At 46.3% G+C, this 17,349-nt stretch overlaps 2 protein-coding genes across 3 annotated transcripts in view; one reads left to right on the top strand and one right to left on the bottom strand.

Annotated features, from left to right (window-relative positions):
• Window positions 1-17,349, bottom strand: part of gtf2e2 (general transcription factor IIE, polypeptide 2, beta) — a 28,248-nt gene that overhangs the window by 7,276 nt on the left and 3,623 nt on the right.
• On the top strand, window positions 1,387-16,719 carry LOC106598337 (small integral membrane protein 18). The gene is made up of 3 exons (XM_045712879.1): window positions 1,387-1,533; window positions 12,488-12,707; window positions 15,438-16,719. Exons 2-3 carry the CDS (start codon window positions 12,498-12,500, stop codon window positions 15,534-15,536), a joined length of 309 nt encoding a protein of 102 aa, XP_045568835.1. The 5' UTR covers window positions 1,387-1,533; window positions 12,488-12,497; the 3' UTR covers window positions 15,537-16,719.

Raw genomic sequence — 17,349 nt, 5'->3', positions numbered from 1 at the left:
GGTATAAGGGCACTAGCTAGGGGGTATAAGGGCACTAGCTAGGGGGTATAAGGGCACTAGCTAGGGGGTATAAGGGCACTAGCTAGGGGGTATAAGGGCACTAGCTAGGGGGTATAAGGGCACTAGCTAGGGGGTATAAGGGCACTAGCTAGGGGGTATAAGGGCACTAGCTAGGGGTATAAGGGCACTAGCTAGGGGGTATAAGGGCACTAGCTAGGGGGTATAAGGGCACTAGCTAGGGGGTATAAGGGCACTAGCTAGGGGGTATAAGGGCACTAGCTAGGGGTATAAGGGCACTAGCTAGGGGGTATAAGGGCACTAGCTAGGGGTATAAGGGCACTAGCTAGGGGGGTATAAGGGCACTAGCTAGGGGGTATAAGGGCACTAGCTAGGGGGTATAAGGGCACTAGCTAGGGGGTATAAGGGCACTAGCTAGGGGGGTATAAGGGCACTAGCTAGGGGTATAAGGGCACTAGCTAGGGGGTATAAGGGCACTAGCTAGGGGTATAAGGGCACTAGCTAGGGGGTATAAGGGCACTAGCTAGGGGGTATAAGGGCACTAGCTAGGGGTATAAGGGCACTAGCTAGGGGGTATAAGGGCACTAGCTAGGGGGTATAAGGGCACTAGCTAGGGGTATAAGGGCACTAGCTAGGGGGTATAAGGGCACTAGCTAGGGGGTATAAGGGCACTAGCTAGGGGGTATAAGGGCACTAGCTAGGGGGTATAAGGGCACTAGCTAGGGGGTATAAGGGCACTAGCTAGGGGGTATAAGGGCACTAGCTAGGGGGTATAAGGGCACTAGCTAGGGGGTATAAGGGCACTAGCTAGGGGGTATAAGGGCACTAGCTAGGGGGTATAAGGGCACTAGCTAGGGGGTATAAGGGCACTAGCTAGGGGGTATAAGGGCACTAGCTAGGGGTTATAAGGGCACTAGCTAGGGGGTATAAGGGCACTAGCTAGGGGGTATAAGGGCACTAGCTAGGGGGTATAAGGGCACTAGCTAGGGGGTATAAGGGCACTAGCTAGGGGGTATAAGGGCACTAGCTAGGGGGTATAAGGGCACTAGCTAGGGGGTATAAGGGCACTAGCTAGGGTTCAGTTTCAGGCCCTACTCTAGTGGCTCTGCGTCTTTGGCTTCAGCTGTAAGATCCTCTTTCTGGAGACAAGCCAATCAGAGCAGCCCGTTGGTGTGACTCACTAAATGATTCATCACGTGGGCGGGAGCTGCTGCTGGGTGCTAATGAGAAGGCGGGGCATTCATTTAATCTGAGAAGATTTGGCCAATAGAGAGGAGAGGAACGGGGTGAGCTTAGCCATTGGTAGAGCGGTAAGGTCTGAGCACAGGCTGTGCCTTGTGTGGGGAAGATGAGCAGAACTGCAAGGAGTGGCAGGGAGGAGAGAGAGAGAGAGAGAGAGAGAGAGAGAGAGAGAGAGAGAGAGAGAGAGAGAGGACAGAGCGGGGGAAGGGAGAGCAAGAGCATATTTTGCCTGTATCCTTTACAAGCATCCACCCCACAGTATAAGCTACACAGGTGAGTCTGCATATTTCTCTGGCACAACGACGGTAAGTCTGTGTGTGTGTGTGTGTGTGTGTGTGTGTGTGTTTTTTTTGTGGGGACACAGGCAGATCTACAGTCTGTTTGCATGCTTGCCTGCTACAGCCATGTCTCAGGGCAAGGCATGTGTGTGGTGTGGTGTGTGTGTTGTGGTGTGGTGTGTGTGTGTGTGCATCTACTAGCCCAATCCATCCTATGAAGCCTACATTATATCTGTGATTGCTTTCATAAGAGGAGGGTTTACCTTCCATCCCTACAGCATTCTGGATAACAGCACTACATTATAAATGGTAAGGTTTATCAGCACCAGAGGACAGACAGACAGTAGCCCAGTCTATGGGTTATGCTGTGAGCAGACAGACGGTAGCCCAGTCTATGGGTTATGCTGTGAGCAGACAGACAGTAGCCCAGTCTATGGGTTATGCTGTGAGCAGACAGACAGTAGCCCAGTCTATGGGTTATGCTGTGAGCAGACAGACAGTAGCCCAGTCTATGGGTTATGCTGTGAGCAGACAGACAGTAGCCCAGTCTATGGGTTATGCTGTGAGCAGACAGACGGTAGCCCAGTCTATGGGTTATGCTGTGAGCAGACAGACAGTAGCCCAGTCTATGGGTTATGCTGTGAGCAGACAGACGGTAGCCCAGTCTATGGGTTATGCTGTGAGCAGACAGACAGTAGCCCAGTCTATGGGTTATGCTGTGAGCAGACAGACAGTAGCCCAGTCTATGGGTTATGCTGTGAGCAGACAGACAGTAGCCCAGTCTATGGGTTATGCTGTGAGCAGACAGACGGTAGCCCAGTCTATGGGTTATGCTGTGAGCAGACAGACAGTAGCCCAGTCTATGGGTTATGCTGTGAGCAGACAGACAGTAGCCCAGTCTATGGGTTATGCTGTGAGCAGACAGACAGTAGCCCAGTCTATGGGTTATGCTGTGAGCAGACAGACGGTAGCCCAGTCTATGGGTTATGCTGTGAGCAGACAGACAGTAGCCCAGTCTATGGGTTATGCTGTGAGCAGACAGACGGTAGCCCAGTCTATGGGTTATGCTGTGAGCAGACAGACAGTAGCCCAGTCTATGGGTTATGCTGTGAGCAGACAGACGGTAGCCCAGTCTATGGGTTATGCTGTGAGCAGACAGACAGTAGCCCAGTCTATGGGTTATGCTGTGAGCAGACAGACGGTAGCCCAGTCTATGGGTTATGCTGTGAGCAGACAGACAGAGATGAGTGTTAATATAACAGACTGTCAGACAAAGGATGAGTGTTAATATAACAGACTGTCAGACTAAAGGATGAGTGTTAATATAACAGACTGTCAGACTAAAGGATGAGTGTTTATATAACAGACTGTCAGACTAAAGGATGAGTGTTAATATAACAGACTGTCAGACTAAAGGATGAGTGTTAATATAACAGACTGTCAGACTAAAGGATGAGTGTTAATATAACAGACTGTCAGACTAAAGGATGAGTGTTAATATAACAGACTGTCAGACTAAAGGATGAGTGTTAATATAACAGACTGTCAGACTAAAGGATGAGTGTTTATATAACAGACTGTCAGACTAAAGGATGAGTGTTAATATAACAGACTGTCAGACTAAAGGATGAGTGTTAATATAACAGACTGTCAGACTAAAGGATGAGTGTTAATATAACAGACTGTCAGACTAAAGGATGAGTCTTAATATAACAGACTGTCAGACTAAAGGATGAGTCTTAATATAACAGACTGTCAGACTAAAGGATGAGTGTTAATATAACAGACTGTCAGACTAAAGGATGAGTGTTTATATAACAGACTGTCAGACTAAAGGATGAGTGTTTATATAACAGACTGTCAGACTAAAGGATGAGTGTTTATATAACAGACTGTCAGACTAAAGGATGAGTGTTTTTGTAACAGACTGTCAGAATAAAGGATGAGTGTTAATATAACAGACTGTCAGACTAAAGGATGAGTGTTAATATAACAGACTGTCAGACTAAAGGATGAGTGTTAATATAACAGACTGTCAGACTAAAGGATGAGTGTTAATATAACAGACTGTCAGACTAAAGGATGAGTGTTAATATAACAGACTGTCAGAATAAAGGATGAGTGTAGCAGAACAGAGACTAGACTGCTAGAGGATGGTTCCTGGTCTAAACTAGTGCACTACATAGGGAATAGGGTGCCAAGCAGGCAGTAAGGCTGTTGTGATTCAGACTGGCAAAGAGATGACCAGGTTTCTTCTCCTACACACACTCTATAAGGGTTTAATTAGGATGGATTTGGCTGGCTGGATGCAGCTGGCTGTATTCCCCCCCTCTAGATTGGATGGGACTAGACATTAGGGAGGGGGGGCCCTGCAGACAGACACAGCAGGAGACACCACTCTGCCTCAGCCTGCATGCTGTCTGGGGTCATACACCACTTCAGGGAGAAGACACAGAAAAGAGAGGGGGAGGGATGGAGAGGGAGGTAGAGGGTAATGGTAGGGAGGAACAGAGAGAGGAGGTAGAGGGTAACGGTAGGGAGGAACAGAGAGAGAGGAGGTAGAGGGTAATGGTAGGGAGGAACAGAGAGAGGAGGTAGAGGGTAACGGTAGAGAGGAACAGAGAGCAGAAGGTAGAGGGTAATGGTAGGGAGGAACAGAGAGAGGAGGTAGAGGGTAATGGTAGGGAGGAACAGAGAGAGAGGAGGTAGAGGGTAATGGTAGGGAGGAACAGAGAGAGAGGAGGTAGAGGGTAATGGTAGGGAGGAACAGAGAGAGAGGAGGTAGAGGGTAATGGTAGAGAGGAACAGAGAGAGAGGAGGTAGAGGGTAATGGTAGGGAGGAACAGAGAGAGAGGAGGTAGAGGGTAACGGTAGGGAGGAACAGAGAGAGGAGGTAGAGGGTAACGGTAGAGAGGAACAGAGAGAGGAGGTAGAGGGTAATGGTAGGGAGGAACAGAGAGAGGGAGGTAGAGGGTAATGGTAGGGAGGAACAGAGAGAGGAGGTAGAGGGTAATGGTAGGGAGGAACAGAGAGAGGGAGGTAGAGGGTAATGGTAGGGAGGAACAGAGAGAGAGGAGGTAGAGGGTAATGGTAGAGAGGAACAGAGAGAGGAGGTAGAGGGTAATGGTAGAGAGGAACAGAGAGAGGAGGTAGAGGGTAATGGTAGGGAGGAACAGAGAGAGGAGGTAGAGGGTAATGGTAGGGAGGAACAGAGAGAGGAGGTAGAGGGTAATGGTAGGGAGGAACAGAGAGAGGGAGGTAGAGGGTAATGGTAGGGAGGAACAGAGAGAGGAGGTAGAGGGTAATGGTAGGGAGGAACAGAGAGAGGAGGTAGAGGGTAATGGTAGGGAGGAACAGAGAGCGAGGAGGTAGAGGGTAATGGTAGGGAGGAACAGAGAGAGAGGAGGTAGAGGGTAATGGTAGGGAGGAACAGAGAGAGGAGGTAGAGGGTAATGGTAGAGAGGAACAGAGAGAGGAGGTAGAGGGTAATGGTAGGGAGGAACAGAGAGAGAGGAGGTAGAGGGTAATGGTAGGGAGGAACAGAGAGAGAGGAGGTAGAGGGTAATGGTAGAGAGGAACAGAGAGAGGAGGTAGAGGGTAATGGTAGGGAGGAACAGAGAGAGGGAGGTAGAGGGTAATGGTAGAGAGGAAAAGAGAGAGAGGAGGTAGAGGGTAACGTAGGGAGGAACAGAGAGAGGAGGTAGAGGGTAATGGTAGTGAGGAACAGAGAGAGGAGGTAGAGGGTAATGGTAGGGAGGAACAGAGAGAGGGAGGTAGAGGGTAATGGTAGGGAGGAACAGAGAGAGAGGAGGTAGAGGGTAATGGTAGGGAGGAACAGAGAGAGGAGGTAGAGGGTAATGGTAGGGAGGAACAGAGAGAGGAGGTAGAGGGTAATGGTAGGGAGGAACAGAGAGAGAGGAGGTAGAGGGTAACTAGGGAGGAATAGAGAGAGAGGAGGTAGAGGGTAATGGTAGGGAGCACAGAGAGAGAGGTAGTCAGGGTAATGGTAGAGAGGAACAGAGAGAGGGAGGTAGAGGGTAATGGTAGAGAGGAACAGAGAGAGAGGAGGTAGAGGGTAATGGTAGGGAGGAACAGAGAGAGGAGGTAGAGGGTAATGGTAGGGAGGAACAGAGTAGAGGAGGTAGATGGTAACGGTAGGGAGGAACAGAGAGAGGAGGTAGACGGGTAATGGTAGTGAGGAACGAGAGAGAGGAGGTAGAGGGTAATGGTAGGGAGGGACGTAGTTGGGGAACTAGACTTGGTAGTGTGGGTAGAGGAGGTAGAGGGTAATGAGGAACAGAGAGGGGTGTAGTCCTGGAGGAACTAGACAGGAGTGAGGTAGAGGGTAATGGTAGTGAGGAACAGAGAGAGAGGAGGTAGAGGGTAATGGTAGTGAGGACAGAGAGAGGAGGTAGAGGGTAACGTGGGAGGAACAGAGAGGGAGGTAGTCCTGGGTAACTGGTATGGTAGTAAGTGAGTAGAGGAGGTAGAGGGTAATGGGAACAGAGAGAGGTGTAGTGGGGAACTAGACTATGGTAGTGTGAGTAGAGGAGGTAGAGGGTAATGGGAACAGAGAGGGGTGTAGTCCTGGGGAACTAGACTATGGTAGTGTGGGTAGAGGAGGTAGAGGGTAATGGGAACAGAGAGGGGTGTAGTCCTGGGGAACTAGACTATGGTAGTGTGGGTAGAGGAGGTAGAGGGTAATGGGAACAGAGAGGGGTGTAGTCCTGGGGAACTAGACTATGGTAGTGTGGGTAATGGGAACAGAGAGGGGTGTAGTCCTGGGGAACTAGACTATGGTAGTGTGGGTAGAGGAGGTAGAGGGTAATGGGAACAGAGAGGGGTGTAGTCCTGGGGAACTAGACTATGGTAGTGTGGGTAGAGGAGGTAGAGGGTAATGGGAACAGAGAGGGGTGTAGTCCTGGGGAACTAGACTATGGTAGTGTGGGTAGAGGAGGTAGAGGGTAATGGGAACAGAGAGGGGTGTAGTCCTGGGGAACTAGACTATGGTAGTGTGGGTAGAGGAGGTAGAGGGTAATGGGAACAGAGAGGGGTGTAGTCCTGGGGAACTAGACTATGGTAGTGTGGGTAGAGGAGGTGAGGGTAATGGGAACAGAGAGGGGTGTAGTCCTGGGGAACTAGACTATGGTAGTGTGGGTAGAGGAGGTAGAGGGTAATGGGAACAGAGAGGGGTGTAGTCCTGGGGAACTAGACTATGGTAGTGTGGGTAGAGGAGGTAGAGGGTAATGGGAACAGAGAGGGGTGTAGTCCTGGGGAACTAGACTATGGTAGTGTGGGTAGAGGAGGTAGAGGGTAATGGGAACAGAGAGGGGTGTAGTCCTGGGGAACTAGACTATGGTAGTGTGGGTAGAGGAGGTAGAGGGTAATGGGAACAGAGAGGGGTGTAGTCCTGGGGAACTAGACTATGGTAGTGTGGGTAGAGGAGGTAGAGGTAATGGGAACAGAGAGGGGTGTAGTCCTGGGGAACTAGACTATGGTAGTGTGGGTAGAGGAGGTAGAGGGTAATGGGAACAGAGAGGGGTGTAGTCCTGGGGAACTAGACTATGGTAGTGTGGGTAGAGGAGGTAGAGGGTAATGGGAACAGAGAGGGGTGTAGTCCTGGGGAACTAGACTATGGTAGTGTGGGTAGAGGAGGTAGAGGGTAATGGGAACAGAGAGGGGTGTAGTCCTGGGGAACTAGACTATGGTAGTGTGGGTAGAGGAGGTAGAGGGTAATGGGAACAGAGAGGGGTGTAGTCCTGGGGAACTAGACTATGGTAGTGTGGGTAGAGGAGGTAGAGGTTAATGGGAACAGAGAGGGGTGTAGTCCTGGGGAACTAGACTATGGTAGTGTGGGTAGAGGAGGTAGAGGGTAATGGGAACAGAGAGGGGTGTAGTCCTGGGGAACTAGACTATGGTAGTGTGGGTAGAGGAGGTAGAGGGTAATGGGAACAGAGAGGGGTGTAGTCCTGGGGAACTAGACTATGGTAGTGTGGGTAGAGGAGGTAGAGGGTAATGGGAACAGAGAGGGGTGTAGTCCTGGGGAACTAGACTATGGTAGTGTGGGTAGAGGAGGTAGAGGGTAATGGGAACAGACAGGGGTGTAGTCCTGGGGAACTAGACTATGGTAGTGTGGGTAGAGGAGGTAGAGGGTAATGGGAACAGAGAGGGGTGTAGTCCTGGGGAACTAGACTATGGTAGTGTGGGTAGAGGAGGTAGAGGGTAATGGGAACAGAGAGGGGTGTAGTCCTGGGGAACTAGACTATGGTAGTGTGGGTAGAGGAGGTAGAGGGTAATGGGAACAGAGAGGGGTGTAGTCCTGGGGAACTAGACTATGGTAGTGTGGGTAGAGGAGGTAGAGGGTAATGGGAACAGAGAGGGGTGTAGTCCTGGGGAACTAGACTATGGTAGTGTGGGTAGAGGAGGTAGAGGGTAATGGGAACAGAGAGGGGTGTAGTCCTGGGGAACTAGACTATGGTAGTGTGGGTAGAGGAGGTAGAGGGTAATGGGAACAGAGAGGGGTGTAGTCCTGGGGAACTAGACTATGGTAGTGTGGGTAGAGGAGGTAGAGGGTAATGGGAACAGAGAGGGGTGTAGTCCTGGGGAACTAGACTATGGTAGTGTGGGTAGAGGAGGTAGAGGGTAATGGGAACAGAGAGGGGTGTAGTCCTGGGGAACTAGACTATGGTAGTGTGGGTAGAGGAGGTAGAGGGTAATGGGAACAGAGAGGGGTGTAGTGCTGGGGAACTAGACTATGGTAGTGTGGGTAGAGGAGGTAGAGGGTAATGGGAACAGAGAGGGGTGTAGTCCTGGGGAACTAGACTATGGTAGACCTGTCCCTTCACTACTCTCCCTCCATCAACATCAGCCAACAGAACATCCAGTAATACAATTAGACTACACTTTCACACAGGAAGTATCAGAGTAGAACTATAGTATTCTCCCCAGAGAGAGGAACCTTCAGTTACCATGACAGTGTTACTAATGTGGACTATCAATAGCAACACTACATAGCAACATTAAAAAGTATGATTAAAGTCCTATTGGCTACTAACATAGCAACATTAAAACAGTATGATTAAAGTCACAGTAGTCCTATTGGCTACTAACATAGCAACATTAAAACAGTATGATTAAAGTCGTAGTCCTATTGGCTACTAACATAGCAACATTAAAACAGTGTGATTAAAGTCGTAGGCCTATTGGCTCATTAGATGAGATGATGACAGCTAATGGGGATCCTAATAAACACACGTCAAATGATCCCAGTGACTTCATCAGAGACCGAGCCATTGTATTCAGGATAACTAGACTAACAGTCATTAGATTACTGTGGTTTGCTAACTCTATGTAATATAGAACTGTATATAATAGACATGTTGTCTGGTGTCCTCTAATGACAGGCCTGTATCATGTTACACTAACAACACTATGTAATATAGAACTGTATATAATAGACATGTTGTCTGGTGTCCTCTAATGACAGGCCTGTATCATGTTACACTAACAACACTATGTAATATAGAACCCTATATAATAGACATGTTGTCTTCTGTCCTCTAATGACAGGTCTGTATCATGTTACACTAACACTATGTAATATAGAACTGTATATAATAGACATGTTGTCTGGTGTCCTCTAATCACAGGTCTGTATCATGTTACACTAACACACTATGTAATATAGAACTGTATATAATAGACATGTTGTCTGCTGTCCTCTACTAATGACAGGCCTGTATCATGTTACACTAACAACACTATGTAATATAGAACTGTATATAATAGACATGTTGTCTGCTGTCCTCTAATGACAGGTCTGTATCATGTTACACTAACAACACTATGTAATATAGAACTGTATATAATAGACATGTTGTCTGCTGTCCTCTAATGACAGGTCTGTATCATGTTACACTAACAACACTATGTAATATAGAACTGTATATAATAGACATGTTGTCTGGTGTCCTCTAATGACATGTCTGTATCATGTTACACTAACAACACTATGTAATATAGAACTGTATATAATAGACATGTTGTCTGCTCTCCTCTAATGACAGGTCTGTATCATGTTACACTAACAACACTATGTAATATAGAACTGTATATAATAGACATGTTGTCTGCTGTCCTCTAATGACAGGTCTGTATCATGTTACACTAACAACACTATGTAATATAGAACTGTATATAATAGACATGTTGTCTGCTGTCCTCTAATGACAGGTCTGTATCATGTTACACTAACAACACTATGTAATATAGAACTGTATATAATAGACATGTTGTCTGCTGTCCTCTAATGACAGGCCTGTATCATGTTACACTAACACTATGTAATATAGAACTGTATATAATAGACATGTTGTCTGGTGTCCTCTAATGACAGGCCTGTATCATGTTACACTAACACTATGTAATATAGAACTGTATATAATAGACATGTTGTCTGGTGTCCTCTAATGACAGGCCTGTATCATGTTACACTAACAACACTATGTAATATAGAACTGTATATAATAGACATGTTGTCTGCTGTCCTCTAATGACAGGCCTGTATCATGTTACACTAACAACACATTGAAAGGGATCATCAGTCATCAGTCATCAGTCAGCAGTCATCAGTCATCAGTAAAGCTACTCAGAGCAGATCATGATAGTGGGAAGTACCACAGGAGAAGAGAGGTGGAATGACTCACTGCTAAACACACACACACCATAACAGCCTAGTCAGTCACACACATATTTGACGAGCAAAGGTGGAATGCGGAACAGAACAGTGAAACTCATGCACACATTCTACTTGAACTAGAGAAGCTTGAGCTCAACAGAGCAACCACACACACACACACACACACACACACACACACACACACACACACACACACACACACACACACACACACACACAGATAACTAATCAAACCAGGTCATACATTAACAGTCCAGTGTTTCAGGGTTGGTGGTTCCACACTAACAGTGTTTCAGGGTTGGTGGTTCCACACTAACAGTGTTTCAGGGTTGGAGGTTCCACACTAACAGTGTTTCAGGGTTGGTGGTTCCACACTAACAGTGTTTCAGGGTTGGTGGTTCCACACTAACAGTGTTTCAGGGTTGGTGGTTCCACACTAACAGTGTTTCAGGGTTGGTGGTTCCACACTAACAGTGTTTCAGGGTTGGTGGTTCCACACTAACAGTGTTTCAGGGTTGGTGGTTCCACACTAACAGTGTTTCAGGGTTGGTGGTTCCACACTAACAGTGTTTCGGGGTTGGTGGTTCCACACTAACAGTGTTTCAGGGTTGGTGGTTCCACACTAACAGTGTTTCAGGGTTGGTGGTTCCACACTAACAGTGTTTCAGGGTTGGTGGTTCCACACTAACAGTGTTTCAGGGTTGGTGGTTCCACACTAACAGTGTTTCAGGGTTGGTGGTTCCACACTAACAGTGTTTCAGGGTTGGTGGTTCCACACTAACAGTGTTTCAGGGTTGGTGGTTCCACACTAACAGTGTTTCAGGGTTGGTGGTTCCACACTAACAGTGTTTCAGGGTTGGTGGTTCCACACTAACAGTGTTTCAGGGTTGGTGGTTCCACACTAACAGTGTTTCAGGGTTGGTGGTTCCACACTAACAGTGTTTCAGGGTTGGTGGTTCCACACTAACAGTGTTTCAGGGTTGGTGGTTCCACACTAACAGTGTTTCAGGGTTGGTGGTTCCACACTAACAGTGTTTCAGGGTTGGTGGTTCCACACTAACAGTGTTTCAGGGTTGGTGGTTCCACACTAACAGTGTTTCAGGGTTGGTGGTTCCACACTAACAGTGTTTCAGGGTTGGTGGTTCCACACTAACAGTGTTTCAGGGTTGGTGGTTCCACACTAACAGTGTTTCAGGGTTGGTGGTTCCACACTAACAGTGTTTCAGGGTTGGTGGTTCCACACTAACAGTGTTTCAGGGTTGGAGGTTCCACACTAACAGTGTTTCAGGGTTGGTGGTTCCACACTAACAGTGTTTCAGGGTTGGTGGTTCCACACTAACAGTGTTTCAGGGTTGGTGTGTCTGTAGAGCAGTGCTCAGGACAAGCCCCATTTCCCATCCGTCTCTCTCTGGTTCACTCAACCAAACTGGGTCAGTCAGCACAATCGCTCTCACTGCTCCTGGCGTGTGTGTGTGTGTGTGTGTGTGTGTGTGTGTGTGTGTGTGTGTGTGTGTGTGTGTGTGTGTGTGTGTGTGTAAGCAAGCAGGAAGGCACTCTGCACCCCAGGAGGTTGTGTGCTGGTGGAGTAAGTGGTATCTCTCCCTCCAGGTCACAGCACCAGAACTCTGTGTTTAGAGGTTCTGTCTCTCTCCCTCCAGGTCACAGCACCAGAACTCTGTGTTTAGAGGTTCTGTCTCTCTCACTCCAGGTCACAGCACCAGAACTCTGTGTTTAGAGGTTCTGTCTCTCTCCCTCCAGGTCACAGCACCAGAACTCTGTGTTTAGAGGTTCTGTCTCTCTCCCTCCAGGTCACAGCACCAGAACTCTGTGTTTAGAGGTTCTGTCTCTCTCCCTCCAGGTGACAGCACCAGAACTCTGTGTTTAGAGGTTCTATAAAGGCTCTCTTTATAGACACTGGGTCTGAAAGACACGAGAACAGCCTGAACACCAGCAGCTCTCTCCCCTGTCAGACACTCTGATGTTACCCTGCTGTCCTTCTGTCTTTCAGACCCGGTGTCTGTTTACACCAGCAGCTCTCTCCCCTGTCAGACACTCTGATGTTACCCTGCTGTCCTTCTGTCTTTCAGACCCGGTGTCTGTTTACACCAGCAGCTCTCTCCCCTGTCAGACACTCTGATGTTACCCTGCTGTCCTTCTGTCTTTCAGACCCGGTGTCTGTTTACACCAGCAGCTCTCTGAAACCTCTCCAGGACCAAAACAACCCTGACTTCCTCCATCATTTCTCTCCCAGGTGAAACAACATGGACCGTCTCAACACCACCTCTCTCCCGTGGCTTCCTGACGCTGCCCCCCTGTCCCAGGTCTCCCTGCAGGTTCAAGAGGTGTACCCGTTCCACGACGGCTGGAACATAGCGTGCTTCGTCATCCTCCTCCTCTTCATCATCACAGTAGTCTCCCTGGCAGCCCTGGCCTTCCTCTACGAGCTGCTGGACTGTGGCTGCTGTGTCAAGGTTAGACTGGGCCCGTTACTATACTGTTCATTCAGCTGTTCCAGGGTTAGACTGGGCCCGTTACTATACTGTTCATTCAGCTGTTCCAGGGTTAGACTGGGCCCGTTACTATACTGTTCATTCAGCTGTTCCAGGGTTAGACTGGGCCCGTTACTATACTGTTCATTCAGCTGTTCCAGGGTTAGACTGGGCCCGTTACTATACTGTTCATTCAGCTGTTCCAGGGTTAGACTGGGCCCGTTACTATACTGTTCATTCAGCTGTTCCAGGGTTAGACTGGGCCCGTTACTATACTGTTCATTCAGCTGTTCCAGGGTTAGACTGGGCCTGTTACTATATCTATATATATCTATGAAGGTGACAGGTCTCCATCGTACAATAACAGGTCTATATATCTAAACTACGGTTATGAAGGTGACAGGTCTCCATCGTACAATAACAGGTCTATATCTACACTACGGTTATGAAGGTGACAGGTCTCCATCGTACAATAACAGGTCTATATCTAAACTACAGTTATGAAGGTGACAGGTCTCCATCGTACAATAACAGGTCTATATCTAAACTACGGTTATGAAGGTGACAGGTCTCCATCGTACAATAACAGGTCTATATATCTAAACTACGGTTATGAAGGTGACAGGTCTCCATCGTACAATAACAGGTCTATATCTAAACTACAGTTATGAAGGTGACAGGTCTCCATCGTACAATAACAGGTCTATATCTAAACTACGGTTATGAAGGTGACAGGCCTCCATCGTACAATAACAGGTCTATATATCTAAACTACGGTTATGAAGGTGACAGGCCTCCATCGCACAATAACAGGTCTATATATCTAAACTACGGTTATGAAGGTGACAGGCCTCCATCGTACAATAACAGGTCTATATATCTAAACTACGGTTATGAAGGTGACAGGCCTCCATCGTACAATAACAGGTCTATATATCTAAACTACGGTTATGAAGGTGACAGGCCTCCATCGTACAATAACAGGTCTATATCTAAACTACGGTTATGAAGGTGACAGGCCTCCATCGTACAATAACAGGTCTATATCTAAACTACGGTTATGAAGGTGACAGGCCTCCATCGTACAATAACAGGTCTATATATCTAAACTACGGTTATGAAGGTGACAGGCCTCCATCGTACAATAACAGGTCTATATATCTAAACTACGGTTATGAAGGTGACAGGCCTCCATCGTACAACAACAGGTCTATATCTAAACTACGGTTATGAAGGTGACAGGCCTCCATCGTACAATAACAGGTCTATATATCTAAACTACGGTTATGAAGGTGACAGGCCTCCATCGTACAATAACAGGTCTATATATCTAAACTACGGTTATGAAGGTGACAGGCCTCCATCGTACAATAACAGGTCTATATATCTAAACTACGGTTATGAAGGTGACAGGCCTCCATCGTACAATAACAGGTCTATATATCTAAACTACGGTTATGAAGGTGACAGGTCTCCATCGTACAATAACAGGTCTATATCTAAACTACGGTTATGAAGGTGACAGGCCTCCATCGTACAATAACAGGTCTATATATTAAACTACGGTTATGAAGGTGACAGGCCTCCATCGTATAACAACAGGTCTATATATCTAAACTACGGTTATGAAGGTGACAGGTCTCCATCGTACAATAACAGGTCTATATATCTAAACTACTCTATGAAGGTGACAGGTCTCCATCGTACAATAACAGGTCTATATATCTAAACTACGGTTATGAAGGTGACAGGTCTCCATCGTACAATAACAGGTCTATATCTAAACTACAGTTATGAAGGTGACAGGTCTCCATCGTACAATAACAGGTCTATATCTAAACTACGGTTATGAAGGTGACAGGTCTCCATCGTACAATAACAGGTCTATATATCTAAACTACGGTTATGAAGGTGACAGGCCTCCATCGTACAATAACAGGTCTATATCTAAACTACGGTTATGAAGGTGACAGGTCTCCATCGTACAATAACAGGTCTATATCTACACTACGGTTATGAAGGTGACAGGCCTCCATCGTACAATAACAGGTCTATATATCTAAACTACGGTTATGAAGGTGACAGGCCTCCATCGTACAATAACAGGTCTATATATCTAAACTACGGTTATGAAGGTGACAGGCCTCCATCGTACAATAACAGGTCTATATATCTAAACTACGGTTATGAAGGTGACAGGCCTCCATCGTACAATAACAGGTCTATATATCTAAACTACGGTTATGAAGGTGACAGGTCTCCATCGTACAATAACAGGTCTATATATCTAAACTACGGTTATGAAGGTGACAGGCCTCCATCGTACAATAACAGGTCTATATATCTAAACTACGGTTATGAAGGTGACAGGCCTCCATCGTACAATAACAGGTCTATACATCTAAACTACGGTTATGAAGGTGACAGGTCTCCATCGTACAATAACAGGTCTATATATCTAAACTACGGTTATGAAGGTGACAGGTCTCCATCGTACAATAACAGGTCTATATATCTAAACTACGGTTATGAAGGTGACAGGCCTCCATCGTACAATAACAGGTCTATACATCTAAACTACGGTTATGAAGGTGACAGGTCTCCATCGTACAATAACAGGTCTATATATCTAAACTACGGTTATGAAGGTGACAGGTCTCCATCGTACAATAACAGGTCTATATTTAAACTACGGTTATCCTTCTCATCCAGGGGAAGACCCATCGTGACCTGATGGAGGAGGAAGGACCCTTCCAGAACATGGTGGAGAAGATCCACAGTCCCACGGGGTCACAAACCGAGGTGGTGTAAAGGGGTTAAGGGGTCGTTGCCACAGTGACCAGGGCCAAGCAGGAAGTTAGGTCATGACCGTTGACCCTGAATCTGAACCCGAGACTGACTGTGCTGTGTGCTCACAGTTGGAGAATAGTGAGAATGCACCTTCGTATGTGTGAGATTGTGTGTGTGTGTGTGGAATGGTGGTGTAATCTATTCAAAGCACATCAGCAGGGAAGGCAGGAGAGAAGAAGAGCTCTCCTTTGCCAAGTCCAGGGGTTTTGACAAGTCTATTATTCGACGGATGTTTAGCCTAGCCTGCATCTTCATCCATCACCACATTGTAAAGTACAAGACATACCATTCCAGACAGCTAAAGACACAGAGGAGATCCACAATGATAGGCAACCCTCTAGGACCCAACAGAGCAAGAAAGTCACCCAAAGTCAACGACCAAGATGACCAAAAATTAAAGTAACTGTCGTAGTGTTTCCAGATTTCTATGAAAGTTTTCCTTTACAAAAAATAGTAATTAAGTTAAAAAGCAGCTTTTCTGTGTTGGAATGGTGTGGGCGTGTACTGGTTATTAAAAATATTAATGGAGCAGACCGCTGGTTGGCCATCTCATCCTGCTCAGGATGATGACCTCATCCTATATGAGGAAATAACAAGCGTTTTTTTAAATGGTCTGTTTGAGATCCAAGTTGGAGGTGGGGGGTTTTGAAGTGTTTTTTTCTCCAATTTATGATTTGACCACAAATACGATTATGGGAATTAATCAAAAACATTATGAGTTAAGCTCACTTTTAAAGTTAATATTCTGTTTTCACTGGACAGTTACTTTAAAAATGTCAACAAAAGATCCAGCTACCACAGAAGAAGTCCCACATTTTAATGTAATTTACAGATTGTTTTTATTCAATGCCCTAGTGCTTTGACTGCCTTTGTAGTGAAGATCTCATCCATTTGACAAAAACTGTTCACAACTTGCTGTGTAGTAATGATGTAATCAACATGTTGCCTGTGATAATGTCACCACTCACCAACATATTTTAAACCACAGCCAAGTGGCCATGATACTACTCTCTCTTGAAGGGGGGCACCTGTACACACACCGATGTAAATAAAATAACCTACTTGCATTGAGCACAAGGTATTATTTCACTTGCCTAAAATGATGATGTTGATGAATAAACAATTATCACGTAAGAAATACAAACTGTGTGGTCTCATTTCAAAAGTACTGACTAATGTTGAAATGAAGCTTATTAAAGTGTACAACGAGTGTTTGTGGTCAACGAAGAAAAACTAAACAAGCCATTTAAACATGTTTGTAGAAAATAACACTTTCATTGTAGAATGTAGAAGCAAGCAGGTACCCAGGCTACAGATGTGACACACAACCAGCAGTATAATAGATTTCAAGACTGTATGTTTTACAACGGAAAACGAAAACAAGCGTTTCTTATTTGACAGGTAAGTTTAGGTAATCTCTCCCTGTTTCAGTCAGATTTGTTCCATCTGGTGCCTAATGAACATGACCCAAATATAAAGGTGTGTACTCACTAGTAGAAACCAGATGGAAGTAAAAAGGCTGAAATGGGGGAGGAAGGGACACACCTACATTTGTCCAATAAGAAGTGCTTGTTTTCGTTTTTCTGTTGCAAAATCTTTTACTACAATTTATACTAATGAATACACTCCAGGTTGTAGAGCCTTTCTGGGGTGTATTCATTCTTGCAGCGGAAACAGTTTACCACTTAAGAACAAAATGGAAGCAAACGGGCAAACGAAACAGGGAGGGACCTACCTTAATTTGTCCAATTGAAACTATTTTTCTTTGCAAAAT

This window comes from Salmo salar, unplaced genomic scaffold, assembly GCF_905237065.1.
Source record: "Salmo salar unplaced genomic scaffold, Ssal_v3.1, whole genome shotgun sequence".
Lineage (NCBI taxonomy): Eukaryota > Metazoa > Chordata > Actinopteri > Salmoniformes > Salmonidae > Salmo > Salmo salar.
Note: the sequence above shows the minus strand (reverse complement) of the source record. Positions and strands in the feature narration are given on the sequence as shown.